The sequence below is a fragment of the Rhinoraja longicauda genome, chromosome 36 (genome assembly GCF_053455715.1).
Source record: "Rhinoraja longicauda isolate Sanriku21f chromosome 36, sRhiLon1.1, whole genome shotgun sequence".
In the NCBI taxonomy this organism is placed as follows: Eukaryota; Metazoa; Chordata; class Chondrichthyes; order Rajiformes; family Arhynchobatidae; genus Rhinoraja; species Rhinoraja longicauda.
The window spans coordinates 2,748,139-2,765,536 of record NC_135988.1 but is presented as its reverse complement, the minus strand read 5'-3'; the positions used below and the strand labels follow the sequence as shown (position 1 = coordinate 2,765,536).

The window sequence follows — 17,398 nt, the reverse complement described above, 5'->3', positions numbered from 1 at the left end:
ATTTCATATGAATCTGAGGGGTAACTTTTTCACACAGAGGGTGGTGGGTGTGTAGAACAAGCTGCCAGAGGAGGTAGTTGAGGCTGGGACTATCCCAACGTTTAAGAAACAATTAGACAGGTACACGGATAGGACAGGTTTGGAGGGATCTGGACCAAATGTGGACAGATGGGATTAGTGTAGCTGGGACATGTTGGCCGGTGTGGCAAGTTGGGACGAAGGGCCTGTTTCCACACTGTATCACTCTAGGACTCTATGTAAACGTTACTCTAATATCAACAGGGGGCGTGGATTCTGCTGGTTTCTGTCATTCTCAGTAATTTTGGAATAAAACCTATTTTCTTGTTTCCAGAATCGGATACCACACTCCAATGTTCGCAGGCTTGCTGATCATATTTGTGTCCACAATAAGTGAGTAGATCCTAGCATGACATTCAGCTCGTGTGATGCGCGGGACATTGCTGGAGGCTAATAACATTGCCCGGGAGCTTTTCAAATGACATCAAATAACACATTTCAAATGATTCTGTACCAGAGGTAGACACAAAATGCTGGAGTAACTCAGCAGGTCAGGCAGCATCTCAGGAGAGAAGGAATGGGTGACGTTTCGGGCCGAGACCCTTCTTCAGACTGATTTTACCTTCTCCCCACGACAACTCTCAGACACCTCCTCCTACTTATTCTTGGACCATGACCCCACTGACGAACACCAGACTTTAATCTCCAACACTATCACTGATCTCACCTCATCCAGCTCTCTGCCCCCTGAAGCCTCCAAGCTTATCGTTCCCCAGCCCCGCATGGCCCCTTTTTACCTTCTCCCCTCACTTCACTGTACCAGAGGCTTTTGACCAAAGTGCAAATCTTCGAGATGATTGCAAGTATGCAGAATTGAATGCAGATCAAGTGATGGTCGCCCAGGAGAACCTTTATAAAGGCTGCTGACGATCACAATAGTTCACCCCACATCACAGCATTGCATTGCACAGATTCTACAGCAGTGCAGAGTGGAATGAGTGAAGGAGGGAGGGGGCGGTTAGGGGGTGGGGGGACAGTGGAGAGAGAGGGGTGGTAGGGGGAGGGGGGACAGTGGAGGGAGGGGGCTGGTAGGGGGAGGGGGGACAGTGGAGAGAGAGGGGTGGTAGGGGGAGGGGGGACAGTGGAGGGAGGGGGCTGGTAGGGGGAGGGGGGACAGTGGAGAGAGAGGGGTGGTAGGGGAGGGGGGACAGTGGAGAGAGGGGGCTGGTAGGGGGCGGGGGGACAGTGGAGAGAGGGGGCTGGTAGGGGGAGGGGGGACAGTGGAGGGAGGGGGCTGGTAGGGGGAGGGGGGACAGTGGAGAGAGGGGGCTGGTAGGGGCGGGGAGACAGTGGAGAGAGGGGGCTGGTAGGGGGAGGGGGGATAGTGGAGAGAGGGGGCTGGTAGGGGGAGGGGGACAGTGGAGAGAGGGGGTGGTAGGGGGAGGGGGGACAGTGGAGAGAGGGGGCTGGTAGGGGGAGGGGGGACAGTGGAGGGAGGGGGCTGGTAGGGGGAGGGGGGACAGTGGAGAGAGGGGGCTGGTAGGGGTGGGGGATAGTGGAGGGGGCTGGTAGGGGGTGGGGGGACAGTGGAGAGAGGGGGCTGGTAGGGGGAGGGGGGACAGTGGAGGGAGGGGGCTGGTAGGGGAGGGGGGACAGTGGAGGGAGGGGGCTGGTAGGGGTGGGGGGACAGAGGGGGCTGGTAGGGGGAGGGGGGATAGTGGAGAGAGGGGGCTGGTTGGGGTGGGGGATAGTGGAGAGAGGGGGCTGGTAGGGGGAGGGGGGATAGTGGAGAGAGGGGGCTGGTAGGGGGAGGGGGGACAGTGGAGAGAGGGGGCTGGTAGGGGGAGGGGGGACAGTGGAGAGAGGGGGCTGGTAGGGGGAGGGGGGACAGTGGAGGGAGGGGGCTGGTAGGGGGAGGGGGGACAGTGGAGAGAGGGGGCTGGTAGGGGGAGGGGGGATAGTGGAGAGAGGGGGCTGGTAGGGGGAGGGGGGATAGTGGAGAGAGGGGGCTGGTAGGGGTGGGGGATAGTGGAGAGAGGGGGCTGGTAGGGGGAGGGGGGACAGTGGAGAGAGAGGGGTGGTAGGGGGAGGGGGGACAGTGGAGAGAGAGGGGTGGTAGGGGGAGGGGGGACAGTGGAGGGAGGGGGCTGGTAGGGGGAGGGGGGACAGTGGAGAGAGGGGGCTGGTAGGGGGCGGGGAGACAGTGGAGAGAGGGGGCTGGTAGGGGGAGGGGGGACAGTGGAGAGAGGGGGCTGGTAGGGGGAGGGGGGACAGTGGAGAGAGGGGGCTGGTAGGGGGAGGGGGGACAGTGGAGGGAGGGGGCTGGTAGGGGGTGGGGGGACAGTGGAGAGAGAGGGGTGGTAGGGGGAGGGGGGACAGTGGAGAGAGGGGGCTGGTAGGGGGCGGGGAGACAGTGGAGAGAGGGGGCTGGTAGGGGGCGGGGGGACAGTGGAGAGAGGGGGCTGGTAGGGGGCGGGGAGACAGTGGAGAGAGGGGGCTGGTAGGGGGAGGGGGGACAGTGGAGAGAGGGGGCTGGTAGGGGGAGGGGGGACAGTGGAGGGAGGGGGCTGGTAGGGGGAGGGGGGACAGTGGAGAGAGGGGGCTGGTAGGGGGAGGGGGGACAGTGGAGGGAGGGGGCTGGTAGGGGAGGGGGGACAGTGGAGAGAGGGGGCTGGTAGGGGTGGGGGATAGTGGAGGGGGCTGGTAGGGGGTGGGGGGACAGTGGAGAGAGGGGGCTGGTAGGGGGAGGGGGGACAGTGGAGGGAGGGGGCTGGTAGGGGGAGGGGGGACAGTGGAGGGAGGGGGCTGGTAGGGGGAGGGGGGACAGTGGAGAGAGGGGGCTGGTAGGGGGAGGGGGGACAGTGGAGAGAGGGGGCTGGTAGGGGGAGGGGGGATAGTGGAGAGAGGGGGCTGGTAGGGGTGGGGGATAGTGGAGAGAGGGGACTGGTAGGGGTGGGGGATAGTGGAGAGAGGGGGCTGGTAGGGGGAGGGGGGACAGTGGAGGGAGGGGGCTGGTAGGGGTGGGGGGACAGAGGGGGCTGGTAGGGGGAGGGGGGACAGTGGAGAGAGGGGGCTGGTAGGGGTGGGGGATAGTGGAGAGAGGGGGCTGGTAGGGGGAGGGGGGATAGTGGAGAGAGGGGGCTGGTTGGGGTGGGGGATAGTGGAGAGAGGGGGCTGGTAGGGGGAGGGGGGACAGTGGAGAGAGGGGGCTGGTAGGGGGAGGGGGGACAGTGGAGAGAGGGGGCTGGTAGGGGGAGGGGGGACAGTGGAGAGAGGGGGCTGGTAGGGGGAGGGGGGACAGTGGAGAGAGGGGGCTGGTAGGGGGAGGGGGGACAGTGGAGGGAGGGGGCTGGTAGGGGGAGGGGGGACAGTGGAGGGAGGGGGCTGGTAGGGGGAGGGGGGATAGTGGAGAGAGGGGGCTGGTAGGGGGAGGGGGGACAGTGGAGAGAGGGGGCTGGTAGGGGGAGGGGGGATAGTGGAGAGAGGGGGCTGGTAGGGGTGGGGGATAGTGGAGAGAGGGGGCTGGTAGGGGGAGGGGGGATAGTGGAGAGAGGGGGCTGGTAGGGGGAGGGGGGATAGTGGAGAGAGGGGGCTGGTAGGGGTGGGGGGACAGAGGGGGCTGGTAGGGGGAGGGGGACAGTGGAGAGAGGGGGCTGGTAGGGGTGGGGGGACAGAGGGGGCTGGTAGGGGGTGGGGATAGTGGAGAGAGGGGGCTGGTAGGGGGAGGGGGGATAGTGGAGAGAGGGGGCTGGTAGGGGGAGGGGGGACAGTGGAGAGAGGGGGCTGGTAGGGGGAGGGGGGACAGTGGAGGGAGGGGGCTGGTAGGGGGAGGGGGGACAGTGGAGGGAGGGGGCTGGTAGGGGGAGGGGGGATAGTGGAGAGAGGGGGCTGGTAGGGGGTGGGGGGACAGAGGGGGCTGGTAGGGGGAGGGGGACAGTGGAGAGAGGGGGCTGGTAGGGGGAGGGGGGATAGTGGAGAGAGGGGGCTGGTAGGGGGAGGGGGACAGTGGAGAGAGGGGGCTGGTAGGGGGTGGGGGGACAGAGGGGGCTGGTAGGGGGAGGGGGACAGTGGAGAGAGGGGGCTGGTAGGGGGTGGGGGGACAGAGGGGGCTGGTAGGGGGAGGGGGACAGTGGAGAGAGGGGGCTGGTAGGGGGAGGGGGGATAGTGGAGAGAGGGGGCTGGTAGGGGGTGGGGGATAGTGGAGAGAGGGGCTGATGAACATCATAATAATATTGCATTGATCCGCCAAGCAAGTTCAGGATCTCGCTGTAAAAACGAGGAGAACAAATCCTTTGGTTTAGTTCCTTTTGTTTTAGTTGAGAGATGGTGCACAGATACGGTCCCTTCGTCCCGCCGAATCCACGCCGACCAGCGTTCCGCACGCACGAGCTCTCTCCTACACACACCAGGGACGACTTACAATTTTACCAAAGCCAGTTTTATCCGGAGCACCCGGATAAAACCCACACGGGTCACAGGGAGAAGGTACAAACTCCATACAGACAGTTCCCGTGGTCAGGATAGAAGTCGGGTCTCTGGCGCTGTGAGGCAGCCACTGCGCCACCGTGCCGCCCGTCTGCGATGTGGAAAAATATACAGAATACAGAATACAGAATACAGAGCTTTATTTGTCATTCGGTACCGAGGTACCGAACAAAATTACGTTACCAGCAGTCACACAAAAAAAAGAAACACAAGACACCCGACCCCAACACAAACATCCATCACAGTGACTCCAAACACCCCCTCACTGTGATGGAGGCAACAAAACTTCCCCTCTCTTCCCCACGCCCAAGTCCCCGCGGCCGAGCTGCACCGGGCGATGAAACATCCCGCGGCCGAGCCGGGCGATGGAAGGCCCCGCGGCCGTACCAAGCGCAGCTAAGTCCCGCGGCCGAGCCGCGCCGGGCGATGGAAGGCCCCGCGGCCGAGCCGCACCAGCAATGTAAAGTCCCGCGGCCGAGCCGCACCAGCGATGTAAAGTCCCGCGGCTGAGCCGTGCCGGGCGATGTTAGGTCCCGCGGCCGAGCCGTGCCGGGCGATGTTAGGTCCCGCTGCCGAGCCGCGCTGGGCGATGGAAGACCCCGCGGCCGAGCCGCACCAGTGATGTAAAGTCCCGCGGCCGAGCCGAGCCGCGCCGGGCGTTGGAAGGCCCCGCGGCCGAGCCGCACCTGGCGCTGAACCGTCCCGCGGCCGTACTGGGCGATGGAAGGCCCCGTGGCCGAGCCACACCGGGCACTGTTAAGTCCAGCGGCCGAGTCGCACCGGGCGATGGAAGGCCCCGTGTTAAAAAATTTCTTTTAGCGCAAATGGAGATACGATTTTTTAAAAGGTTTCCCCCACCCCCCACATATACACAGCTAACGATAGGCTATTTTTTACATCTAACACTAACAAATAGACAAAGAAAGAAGAAAGACAAACAGGCTGCCGGTGAGCGAGCCGCAGCTGCAGGGCAGCACCGCCACTTCCGCCATATGTGGTGTTCTGAAAGCTCATTCATATTCTGCTTCTTCCTACATGTAAACCCCACGCATCGTGTCGACAGTGTACGCTTTCTCCAACACCTACATCCAGCTATTTGTCGCTCGGGCTCTGCAAGGAATTGGCTCGTCGTGTTCCTCTGTGGCAGGTATTTCGATCAACGTTGATGAATTCTCTAGGTTTTAGATTGATTGAAAGACACAGCAAGGAAACAGGCCCTTCGGCCCACCGGGTCCGCACCGACCAGGGCGTGCAGCGTAGGTTTACTAGGTTAATTCCCGGAATGGCAGGGATGTCATATGTTGAAAGACTGGAGCGACTAGGCTTGTATACACTGGAATTTAGAAGGATGAGAGGGGATCTTATCGAAACGTATAAGATTATTAAGGGGTTGGACACGTTAGAGGCAGGAAACATGTTCCCAATGTTGGGGGAGTCCAGAACCAGCGGCCACAGTTTAAGAATAAGGGGTAGGCCATTTAGAACTGAGATGAGGAAAAACTTTTTCAGTCAGAGAGTTGTGAATCTGTGGAATTTTCTGCCTCAGAAGGCAGTGGAGGCCAATTCTCTGAATGCATTCAAGAGAGAGCTAGATAGAGCTCTTAAGGATAGCGGAGTCAGGGGGTATGGGGAGAAGGCAGGAACGGGGTACTGATTGAGAATGATCAGCCATGATCACATTGAATGGCGGTGCTGGTTCGAAGGGCCAAATGGCCTCCTCCTGCACCTATTGTCTATTGTCTTTAGACCATCTATCACCCGTTCACACTAGTTCCATGCTACTCCCACTTTCTCATTCACTCCCCACGTGTTCAGGGCAATTTACGGAGGATGTTGATGAATTCAGAACCGCATTCAGGCAAAGAGTGCATGTAAGAGACGGAAGTCGTCGCATAAACGAGTTTGTGAAATGGAGGAATGATAATGAAACTGAGAAAGCAGGCTGGAAGTTCAGCCAATAACTACACCACAGTCAGAGTAATTAGAGAGGAAACTCATGTGCCATGACCATGGGTTTGGAGGCAAGCAAGAGTTCAGACGTTAACTGGTCACCACAGGCAGCCAGGTGGACACCAGGTTTGTCCAGGACAGTGACAGAGGACTCATCTGAGTTTTCAAAAGCAGATCCCTGGAGATTAGAAACTCTGGTCAACTAAGTCATAGATCTGGTCATTACAAAAACAAGCCCTCTGGTCCATCTTAACCATGCTCAACAAGTTGGCAAACTGGGCTCATCCTAATGATACAATAGTGACATTTAAGATGCATTTAGATCACAATCATCATAATCACAATCATACTTTATTAGCCAAGTATGTTTTGCAACATACGAGGAATTTGATTTAGACAATAGACAATAGACAATAGGTGCAGGAGGAGGCCATTCGGCCCTTCGAGCCAGCACCACCATTCAATGTGATCATGGCTGATCATTCTCAATCAGTACCCCATTCCTGCCTTCTCCCCATACCCCCTGACTCCGCTATCCTTAAGAGCTCTATCTAGCTCTCTCTTGAATGCATTCAGAGAATTGACCTCCACTGCCTTCTGAGGCAGAGAATTCCACAGATTCACAACTCTGACTGAAAAGGTTTTTCCTCATCTCTGTTCTAAATGGCCTACCCCTTATTCTTAAACTGTGGCCCCTTGTTCTGGACTCCCCCAACATTGGGAACATGTTTCCTGCCTCTAACGTGTCCAACCCCTTAATAATCTTATACGTTTTGATAAGATCTCCTCTCATCCTTCTAAATTCCAGTGTATACCAACCTAGTCGCTCCAGTCTTTCAACATACGACAGTCCTGCCATTCCGGGAATTAACCTAGTAAACCTACGCTGCACGCCCTCAATAGCAAGAATATCCGTCCTCAAATTTGGAGACCAAAACTGCACACAGTACTCCAGGTGCGGTCTCACTAGGGCCCTGTACAACTGGGCCCTGATTCAATGTGATCATGGCCGTTCCTCCCCATACCCCCATACCCCCTGACTCCGCTATCCTTAAGCCATACAGTCACACCAATAAAAAGCAACAAGACACACAAAATGCATTTTGACATAAACATCTACCACAGTAACTCCTCCACATTCCTCACTGTGATGGAAGGCGAAAGAAAAGTTAAATCTCTTCCCTTCTTTGTCCTCCCGCGGTCGGGGGCCTCGAGACTTCAGTTGTCGGGACGATCTTGACTCCTGTAGCTGGCGTTCGGGCCCACCGCGTCGGGGCGATCAAGCTCCTGCATCGGGGGGGTCTCAGCTCCCCCGCCCTTGGCGATCGGACCCCAGGTCGGGGCTGGTCGAACCTCCTGCGGCTTGTTAGCTTCCCGACATGGGTCTCTACCCGAGACTGCGAGCTCCTCGGTGTTGAAATCCGCAGGCCGCAGTTGGAGCGTCGATCCCGGGCAAGGGATCGCAGGCTCCGAGGGTAAGTCCATGGCCCCACGGTGGTCGGTGCCTGGAACATATGGCAAGGGTGGTGGTGGAGGTGGATACGATAGTGGTATTTAAGAGGCAGGTAGATAGGCATATGGATGCGCAGGGATTGATGGAGTATGGATCAGATGCAGGCAGAGGAGATGAGTTTAACGGCATCATGTTTGGTATGGGCCATTGTGGGCCAAAGGGCCTATTCCTGTGTGGCAGTGCTGAATGTTCTATATTCTAGAAGAATCATAGAGTTATACGGCACAGAAACCGGCCCTTTGGACCAACGTCCATACCAAACAAGGTGCTTTTCTGAGCTTGACCCACTTGTCTGTGTTTGGTCCTCATCCGCCCAACTCTTTCCTAACCATGTACCTCTCCAACTACCATTTAAATGGCATGATTCCAGCTGCCTCTAACACTTCCTCTGGCAGTTCGTTCCATAGAACCACTGTGCTTCGCAAGTCCCGTTTAAATCTTTCCCCGAGCACCTTAAAACTCTGCCTTCTAATTTAATATTCCCCTACCCTTGGAAACAAAATGGTGACAATCATCTTACCTGTGCCACTGACGATTAAATACATTTCTATAAGGTCACCCCTCAGCCTCCTGCGACCAGAAAAAACTATTCCTGCCTATCCAGTCTCTCCTTATAATTCAGGCCTAGCAGTCCTGCCAACGCCTTTGTGAATCTAGTTTACTCGCATTCTTCCTGCATTACGGCAATCACAACTGCACACAATATTCCAGGTGCAGTCTCCTCAACATCCTACACAGCTGTTTAGTTTAGATTAGAGATACAGCGCGGAAACAGGCCCTTTGGCCTACAGAGTCCACGGCGACCAGCGATCCCCGCACATTAACACTATCCTACACACACTAGGGGCAGTTTACACTTATACCAAGCCAATTAATCTACATAGCTGTCCGTCTTTGGAGTGTGGGAGGAAATCGAAAATTTTGGAGAAAACCCACGTGGTCACGGGGAGAACGTACAAACTCCGTACAGACGGCGCCCGTAGTCGGGATCGAACCCGGGTCTCCGGCGCTGCAAACGCTGTAAGGCAGCAACTCTACCACTGCGCCACCGTAACATAACGTCCCAAATCTTAACATAACGTCCCAAGCGTGTTATTCATAAAATGCTGGAGTAACTCAGCAGGTCAGCAGCATCTCGGGAGAGAAGGAATGGGTGACGTTTGGGGTCGAGACCCTTCTTCAGACTGCATGTGCTTGGTTCCCTGAAGGAGTGGTTTGGCTGGCTTGCTTCAACGGGAAGGGTATTGAGTACAAACATGGCGCCAGCTGAAGAAGTCATTGTCTATTGAAGGCAAAAGGAACTAGCCCAGAATGCCAACTTGGTCGGCATAGAAACATAGAAACATAGAAACATAGAAAATATGTGCAGAAGGAGGCCATTCGGCCCTTCGAGCCAGCACCGCCATTCATTGTGATCATGGCTGATCGTCCCCAATCAATAACCCGTGCCTGCCTTCTCCCCTATCCCTTGATTCCACTAGCCCCTAAAGCTCTGTCTAACTCTCTCTTAAATCCATCCAGTGATTTGGCTTCCACTGCCCTCTGTGGCAGAGAGTTCCACAAATTCACAACTCTCTGGGTGAAAAAGTTTTTTCTCACCTCAGTTTTAAATGGCCTCCCCTTTATTCTAAGACTGTGGCCCCTGGTTCTGGACTCACCCAACATTGGGAACATTTTTCCTGCATCTAGCTTGTCATGTCCTTTTATAATTTTATATGTTTCTATAAGATCCCCTCTCATCCTTCAAACTCCAGTGAATACAAGCCTAGTCTTTTCAATCTTTCCTCATATGTCAGTCCCGCCATCCCAGGGATCAATCTACATCCACTGGCTCCCCTTCATCCATTTTACTTGTCACGTCCATTTTACTTGTCACGTCCTCAAAAAATTCCAGAAGATTAGTCATGCATGATTTCCCTTTCATAAATCCATGCTGACTTGGACTTATCCTTTTTACTGCTATCCAAATGCACCGTTATTACCTCTTTAATAATTGACTCTAGCATCTTTCCCACCACCGAAGTCAGGCTAACTGGTCTGTAATTCCCAGTTTTCTCTCTCGCTCCTTTCTTGAAAAGTGGGATAACATTAGCTATCCTCCAATCCACAGGAACTGATCCCGAATCTATTGAACATTGGAAAATGATCACCAATGCGTCCACTATTTCTAGAGCCACCTCCCTGAGGACCCTGGGATGCAGACCATCAGGCCCTGGGGATTTACCATCTTTCAGTCCCATTAGTCTACCCAATACTATTTCTCACCTAATGAAAATTTCTTTCAGTTCCTCTACCCCCCTAGATCCTCTGTCCTCCAGTACATCTGGGAGATTGTTTTTGTCTTCCTTAGTGAAGACAGATTCGAAGTACCTGTTCAACTATTCTGCCATTTCCTTGTTACCCATAATAATTTCATCCGTGTCTGCCTTCAAGGGACCCACATTTGACATTGCTACTCTTTTTCTCTTAACATATCAAAAGAAGCTTTTACTGTCCTTCTTTATATTCTTGGCCAGCTTCCCCTCGTACTTCATCTTTTCAGCCCGTATTGCCCGTTTTGTTACCTTCTGTTGTCCTATGAAAGTTTCCCAATCCTCTGGCTTCCCGCTACTCTTTGCTGTGTTATACATCTTTTCTTTTCGTTTTATTCCATCCCTAACTTCCCTTGTCAGCCACGGTTGCCTCCTTCTCCCCTTAGAATCTTTTTTCCTCTTTGGAATGAAATGATCCTGCGTCTTCCGTATTGTGCCCAGAAATTCATGCCATTGCTGTTCCACCGTCATTCCTGCTAGGATCCCTTTCCAGTCGACCTTGGCCAGCTCCTCTCTCATGCCTTCATAGTCCCCTTTGTTCAACTGCATCACTGACACTTCTGATTTAACCTTCTCCCTCTCAAATTGCAGATTAAAACTAATCATATTTTGATCATTACCTCCAAGCGGTTCCTTTACCACGAGTTCTCTTATCAAATCTGGTTCATTGAACAACACCAAATCCAGAATTGCCTTTTCTCTGGTAGGCTCCATTACAAGCTGCTCTAAGAATCCATCTCGGAGGCACTCTACAAACTCTCTTTCTTGGGGTCCAGAAGCAACCTGATTTTCCTGCATATTGAAATCGCCCATCACCACAGTGGCATTACCTTTGTTACATGCCAGTTTTAACTCCTGCTGCAACGTACACCCTACATCTGGGCTACTATTTGGGGGTCTGTAGATAATTCCAATTAATGTCTTCTTGCCGTTACAATTCCTCAACTCTATCCACAGTGACTCAACCTCGTCAGTCCCTATGTCACCCTTCGCAAGGGACTAAATTTCGTCCCTCGCCGACAGAGCTACCCCACCACCTCTGCTCACCTGCCTGTCCTTTCTATAGGATGTATAACCCTGAATATTAAGTTCCCAGGCCCGATCCTCTTGCAGCCACGTCTCTGTAATCCCCACAATGTCATGTCTACCAATCTCTAACAGCCTCAAGCTCATCTACTTTACTTCTTATACTTCGCGCATTCATATACAATACTTTTAATTCCTTACTCATCTCACCTTTCACACCGATCCCTATTACACTTGGCCATACTCTCCTATCCCTTTGTGAGCTTTCTTTCCCGTTAATTCTGGGGTCATTAACTATCCCTTTACTCTCTTTCCCTTTAACTCCATCCTTGACTGTCCCATTTGACCCCCCCCCCCCCCCCCCCCCCACTATTTAGTTTTAAACCACCCGTGTAGCAGTGGCAAACCTGCCTGCCAGAATGCTAGTCCCCCGCCTGTGAAGGTGCAACCTGTCCCTTTTGTACAATTCCCCCTTACCCCAAAACAGATCCCAGTGGTCTATGAATCTAAATCCCTGCCCCCTGCACCAGCTCCTCAGCCACACATTCAGGTCCTGTATCTCCCTGTTCCTGCTCTCGCCAGCACGAGGAACTGGAAGCAAACCGGAGATGACCACCCTGTAGGTCCTGCTTTTCAGCATTTTTCCGAGCTCTCTAAAGTCACGCTGAAGAATATCCATCCCCTTCTTTCCGACGTCGTTTGTGCCGACATGCACTACCACCTCCGGCATGGACAACGTGGGTTGGAGAGCCTGTTTCCGAGCTGCACAGCTCCATGTCACTATGAGATAGACACAAAATGCTGGAGTAAGTCAGCATGGAAAACTGAAGAAGGGCCTCGACCCGAAACGTCACCCATTCCTTCTCTCCAGAGATGCTGCCTGACCCGCTGAGTTACTCCAGCATTTTGTGTCTATCCTGATGAAGACTGGTCAACAGTCACAAATGATCAGAGCTTTGAATGAACGGGAGCTGAGGCAACTCACTCACTGTAGCTCAACAGACAACAGACAGGGAGTAGGCTATTCGGCCCTTCGAGCCAGCACCACCATTCAATGTGATCATGGCTGATCATTCACAATCAGTACCCCGTTCCTGCCTTCTCCCCATTCTCCCTGACTCCGCCATCTTTAAGAGCTCTATCTAGCTCTCTCTTGAAAGCATCCAGAGAATTGGCCTCCACTGCCTTCTGAGGCAGAGAATTCCACAGATTTACAACTCTCTGAGTGAAAAAGTTTTTCCTCATCTCAGTTCTAAATGGCCTACCCTTTATTCTTAAACTGGGGCCCCTGGTTCTGGACTCCCCCAACATTGGGAACATGTTTCCTGCCTCTAACGTGTCCAATCCCTTAATAATCTTATATGTTTCGATAAGATCTCCTCTCATCCTTCTAAATTCCAGCGTATACAAGCTCGAAGGGAAATGAAAGTGGATAAAGACACTGAGAACATCAATCCATGAGGTGAAGTTGCTTTGTTTCTCGTTGAGGATTGATGTTTAGTTCTCTCTTGAATGCATTCAGAGATTTGGCCTCCACTGCCTTCTGAGGCAGTGAATTCCACAGATTTACAACTCTCTGACTGAATAGACAATAGACAATAGGTGCAGGAGTAGGCCATTCGGCCCTTCGAGCCAGCACCACCATTCAATGTGATCATGGCTGATCATTCTCAATCAGTGCCCCGTTCCTGCCTTCTCCCCATACCCCCTGACTCCGCTATCCTGAAGAGCTCTATCTAGTTCATGTTTGTGTGACTCATGGTTTCTATCCTTGCAGGCTTGGGAATGCTGGCCAGTAATTACACCGATGATGATGAGAGAGGCAAAGCCATTGGAATAGCCCTGGGAGGGGTTGCTCTGGGTGTCCTCAGTAAGTCATTTCCTCCCTGCAACAGGATTGAAGTAAGGACAGATATTTTGGGGGGGGGGGCAAAAAGGACCAAATATTATAAGCAGGAAAATAACTGCAGATGCTGGTACAAGTCGAAGGTATCACAAAATGCTGGAGTAACTCAGCGGGTCAGGCAGCATCTCAGGAGAGAAGGAATGGGCGACGTTTCGGGTCGAGACCCTTCTTCAGACTGATGTCAGGGGAGGGGGCCTGACCCGCTGAGTTACTCCAGCATTTTGTGATGCCAAATATTATAACGTGTGCTTCTCCGTAAGGGGGCTCAATAAAATGGCACACCTGGCACACCTGGCACACCTGGCACATCTGCGGGGAGGGGGAGGGGGAAAGGGGGACTTGAAAGTTGAGTTGATGGGAAGTGGAAGGGCAGGAGAAGAGAGGGAAGGAGATAAGGTGGGGTGTTGGGAGAGAGATGGAGGGGAATTGGGAATGGAATTGGACGGGGTGGGAAGAGGAAGGAGGGCAGGGGGAGGGAGGTGGAGGGGAGGGGAGTGAGGTGGGTGGGGAAGGAATGGGAGGAGAGGAGGAGAAGAGCAGGAGGAATGACAGACAGACAAGAAGTGAAGAGGAGATTGAGAAAAGGGGTAGGAATGGAAGAGAGGGATGAAAGGGGGAGTGTGAGAAAGAAGGAGGATGAAGGGGGAATGTGAGAGGAAGAGAGAGCGAGGAGGGGGGAGGAGGAATGAGAGAGGCTGGATGCAGAGTTTTCCCATGAGATTCCTATCGAAGCAAGACCGCTTAGAGGTGTAGAAACCAAAGATACTAGAGGAGCAAGATGAACCACTCCATTGAAATCGCCTCTACTGAAGTGTAGTACGCAAAGGAGTGTAACGTCCGCCATTTTAGTAAGCAAAACCCGCCGTTCGCTCTGCCTCTCGCAGTGTAATCAGTGTTGTGGGGGAACAGTATGTGTGATGATACCATTAAAATGCAGAATATATCTCATCTATCAATTCACAGATTTTTGTTATTTTTCTTTGTAAATGTTTCTGCAAGTTTCCGCCTACTAAAATGGCGTCGTGACATACTGCGGTTTTTAGGGTTGAGTGGTCTATCTTGCTCTGCTCTGTTATCTTTGGTGGAACTAGACGGGGAAGGGAACCCAAGAAACCCCCGCCCTGCTCTGCACTCCTGCAACATCCAGACTCATTTGTAGAAAGAGTGCAAAGAGAATAAAATGAATAACCCTCTGTCTGCTGGCTAATGCTTTGAGATGTCTACCTGCCTGAACATGGATTGATTCCAGCTGTTGTGCTTCTTGTAGTTGGGGCTCCTTTTGGAAGTGTGATGTATGAATTTGCAGGAAAGTCGTCTCCTTTCCTGACGTTGGCTGCCTTGGCATTCCTCAATGGAGGTTAGTACAATTTAAATCGTAAACGTGGCCTGATTTGTGAAAAGGTTCTGTGGACGAAACGTCCTCCTGTTAACTGCTTCACACCAGGTGATTTGGCAGTGACCACCTCCTCAGCAACCTCCGTCCCCCACCTCCCTCTCTCTCACTCTGCGTCATCCTTGCAGAAGGCAGCACCGACTGACCTCGTGTCGAGAGGCACAGGAAACCACAGAGTGTTGCAACAACTCAGCAGGTCAGGCAGCATCTGTGGAGGAAACAGGCAATGTCAGTGCAGGGATTGGACAGTTTTTGCTCCACCCCTACCTCTCTTCACTCACTGTCTCCCCTCTGCTCCATCAGTCTGAAGAAGGGTCCTGACTCGAGACGTTGCCTGTCCATTTCCCTCCACAGATGCTGCCTGACCTGGTGACTTTCTCAAGCATTGGCGCTGTGATCTTTACCCGAGCTCGGACCAGACTTTGAATTAGCTGCTTTTCAAACGTGTCAGCCGGGATTCTGGGGATGTGTTCTGTCACCATGTGCACATTTTCAGAATAGATGCTTGGCCTGCTCGTGAAAAGCAAATTATTAATTAATTTCATTTGATTACGTGCACCCGTCTCTCTACATAAATTTAGGTTCAGGTTTATTATTGTGGCCCTGAAATAGAAAAAAAAAAATTAAATAAGAACTGTGAAATAAAGCTACTTCTCACTTCCAGTTTGTCCAATCTATTGTAAGATTTCTGTTCATCAGCTGCTTTCTGCATTGCTTGTGGATAGACACAAAATGCTGGAGTAACTCAGCGGGACAGGCAGCATCTCTGCAGAGAAGGAATGGGCGACGTTTCGGCTCGAGACCCTTCTTCAGACTGGTTTGGTTTGGATTGGTTGCATTTAGTTACACCTTCGAAACTGAAGCAGGTGACTGTATGTGAAGTTATAGTCGTACAACACAGAGATGGGGCCCTTTGGCCCAATGCATCAACACTGGGGAATGAACAAATGGTAGCATGCAGAGAAACATAGAAACTAGGTGCAGGAGTAGGCCATTCGGCCCCTCGAGCCAGCACTGCCACTCAATATGATCATGGCTGATCATCCAAAATCAGGACCCCGTTCCTGCTTTCTCCCCATATCCCTTGATTCCGTTAGCCCTAAAAGCTATATCTAACTCTCTCTTGAAAACATCAATCAATGTAACTGGATAGCACGCACACTGACTTCAGCTAATAGAACACATCACAGGAACTGGGGCTTCATCTCACGATGTTTGTGCTGAATATGATGCGATAAAGGAACTATCTGCCTGCATGTGAGCCATCTCCCTCCATTCTCTGCATATCCATGTGCCTGTCTAAAAGCCTCTTAAGTGCCACTATCGTATCTACCTCCACCACTACCCCTGGCAATGCGTTGGACACCACACCGCTCTCTATGTAAAAAACTTGTCCCGTACATCACCTTTATACTTTGCCTCTTTCGCCTGGAAGCTATGCAATCTGTCTTCGACATTTTCACCCGTGGAAAAGGTTTTTGACTGTTTACTCTAGGTGTGCCCCTCATAACTTTATTTCCAGGCATCTACCAGGTCTCGCCTCAACCCAAAGCATACCAGCAAAAACAATCCACGTTTGTCCAAACTCTCCCTCTGGCAACCACCGTCTAACCAAGGTATATATTCACAAAATGCTGGATTAACTCAGCGGGTCAGGCAGCATCTCAGGAGAGAAGGAATGGGTGACGTTTCGGGTCTCGACGCGAAACGTCACCCATTCCTCCTCTCCCGAGATGCTGCCTGACCCGCTGAGTTACTCCAGCATTTTGTGAGTAAATACCTTCGATTTGTACCAGCATCTGCAGTTATTTTCTTACACGCCCTCTACCCAAGGCAGCATTCTGACCACCACTGCTCCAGAGCTACCACACCCTTCCTGGAAACGGGCGGCCAGAACTGCAATCTTCTCCAATCTGAGTTAATGAATTGAAGGAGAATTAATCGAAAGATAAAGCCATTTTCATGGTGTCTAGAAATGAATGTAGATTAAGGGCGGTCACGGTGGCGCATCGGTAGAGTTGCTGCCTTACAGTGAATGCAGCGCCGGAGACTCAGGTTCGATCCCGACTACGGGCGCCGTCTGTACGGAGTTTGTACGTTCTCCCCGTGCCCGGCGTGGGTTTTCCCGAGATCTTCGGTTTCCTCCCACACTCCAAAGACGTGCAGGTTTGTCGGTTAATTGGCTCGGTGTAAATGTAAACATTGTTCCTAGTGGGTGTAGGATAGTGTTAATGTGCGGGGATCGCTGGTCGGCGCGGACCCGGTGGGCCGAAGGGCCTGTTTCCGCGCTATACCTCTAAAATAAACTAAATATTAATGTAGTAAGTTGACAAAATTGTGAAATCACTTTGAAATTGATTTACTGAATTGTGTGCCAATTTGTTTAGGTCTCCAACTTTGGATTCTTCGACCAACCAAACCCAGCCCAGAGGCAAGTAACTAGTTGTTTTCAACAAGTTCTCTGTCCATTGAGTCACGTACAGCAATTTGCATGTGAATGTCCTGCTGAACTGGTTAGATATGTGAAGGAAATTCACACAGCATATTCTGACAATATTAGACGCTAAACTGTGAGGACGAGAAATCAAACGTTTGATTAATAGTGTTCAAATAATAGTTATCAGCTTACTGAATAGTTATCAGTATACTGAACGAAGGTATTTATTCACAAAATGCTGGAGTAACTCAGCAGGTCAGGCAGCATCTCAGGAGAGAAGGAATGGGCGACGTTTCGGGTCGAGACCCTTCTTCAGACTGATGTCAGGGGGGCGGGACAAAGGAAGGATATAGGTGGA

The 17,398-nt window shown here is 52.6% G+C and overlaps 1 protein-coding gene across 1 annotated transcript in view; it reads left to right on the top strand.

Annotated features, from left to right (window-relative positions):
- Positions 1 to 17,398, top strand: part of slc18a1 (solute carrier family 18 member A1) — a 48,732-nt gene that overhangs the window by 16,058 nt on the left and 15,276 nt on the right. Inside the window, exons 4-8 of the mRNA XM_078428716.1 lie at positions 353 to 411; positions 5,567 to 5,650; positions 13,082 to 13,174; positions 14,478 to 14,567; positions 16,991 to 17,034. Of these exons, the coding sequence (XP_078284842.1) occupies positions 353 to 411; positions 5,567 to 5,650; positions 13,082 to 13,174; positions 14,478 to 14,567; positions 16,991 to 17,034 (370 nt within the window). The remainder of the gene's footprint in view (positions 1 to 352; positions 412 to 5,566; positions 5,651 to 13,081; positions 13,175 to 14,477; positions 14,568 to 16,990; positions 17,035 to 17,398) is intronic.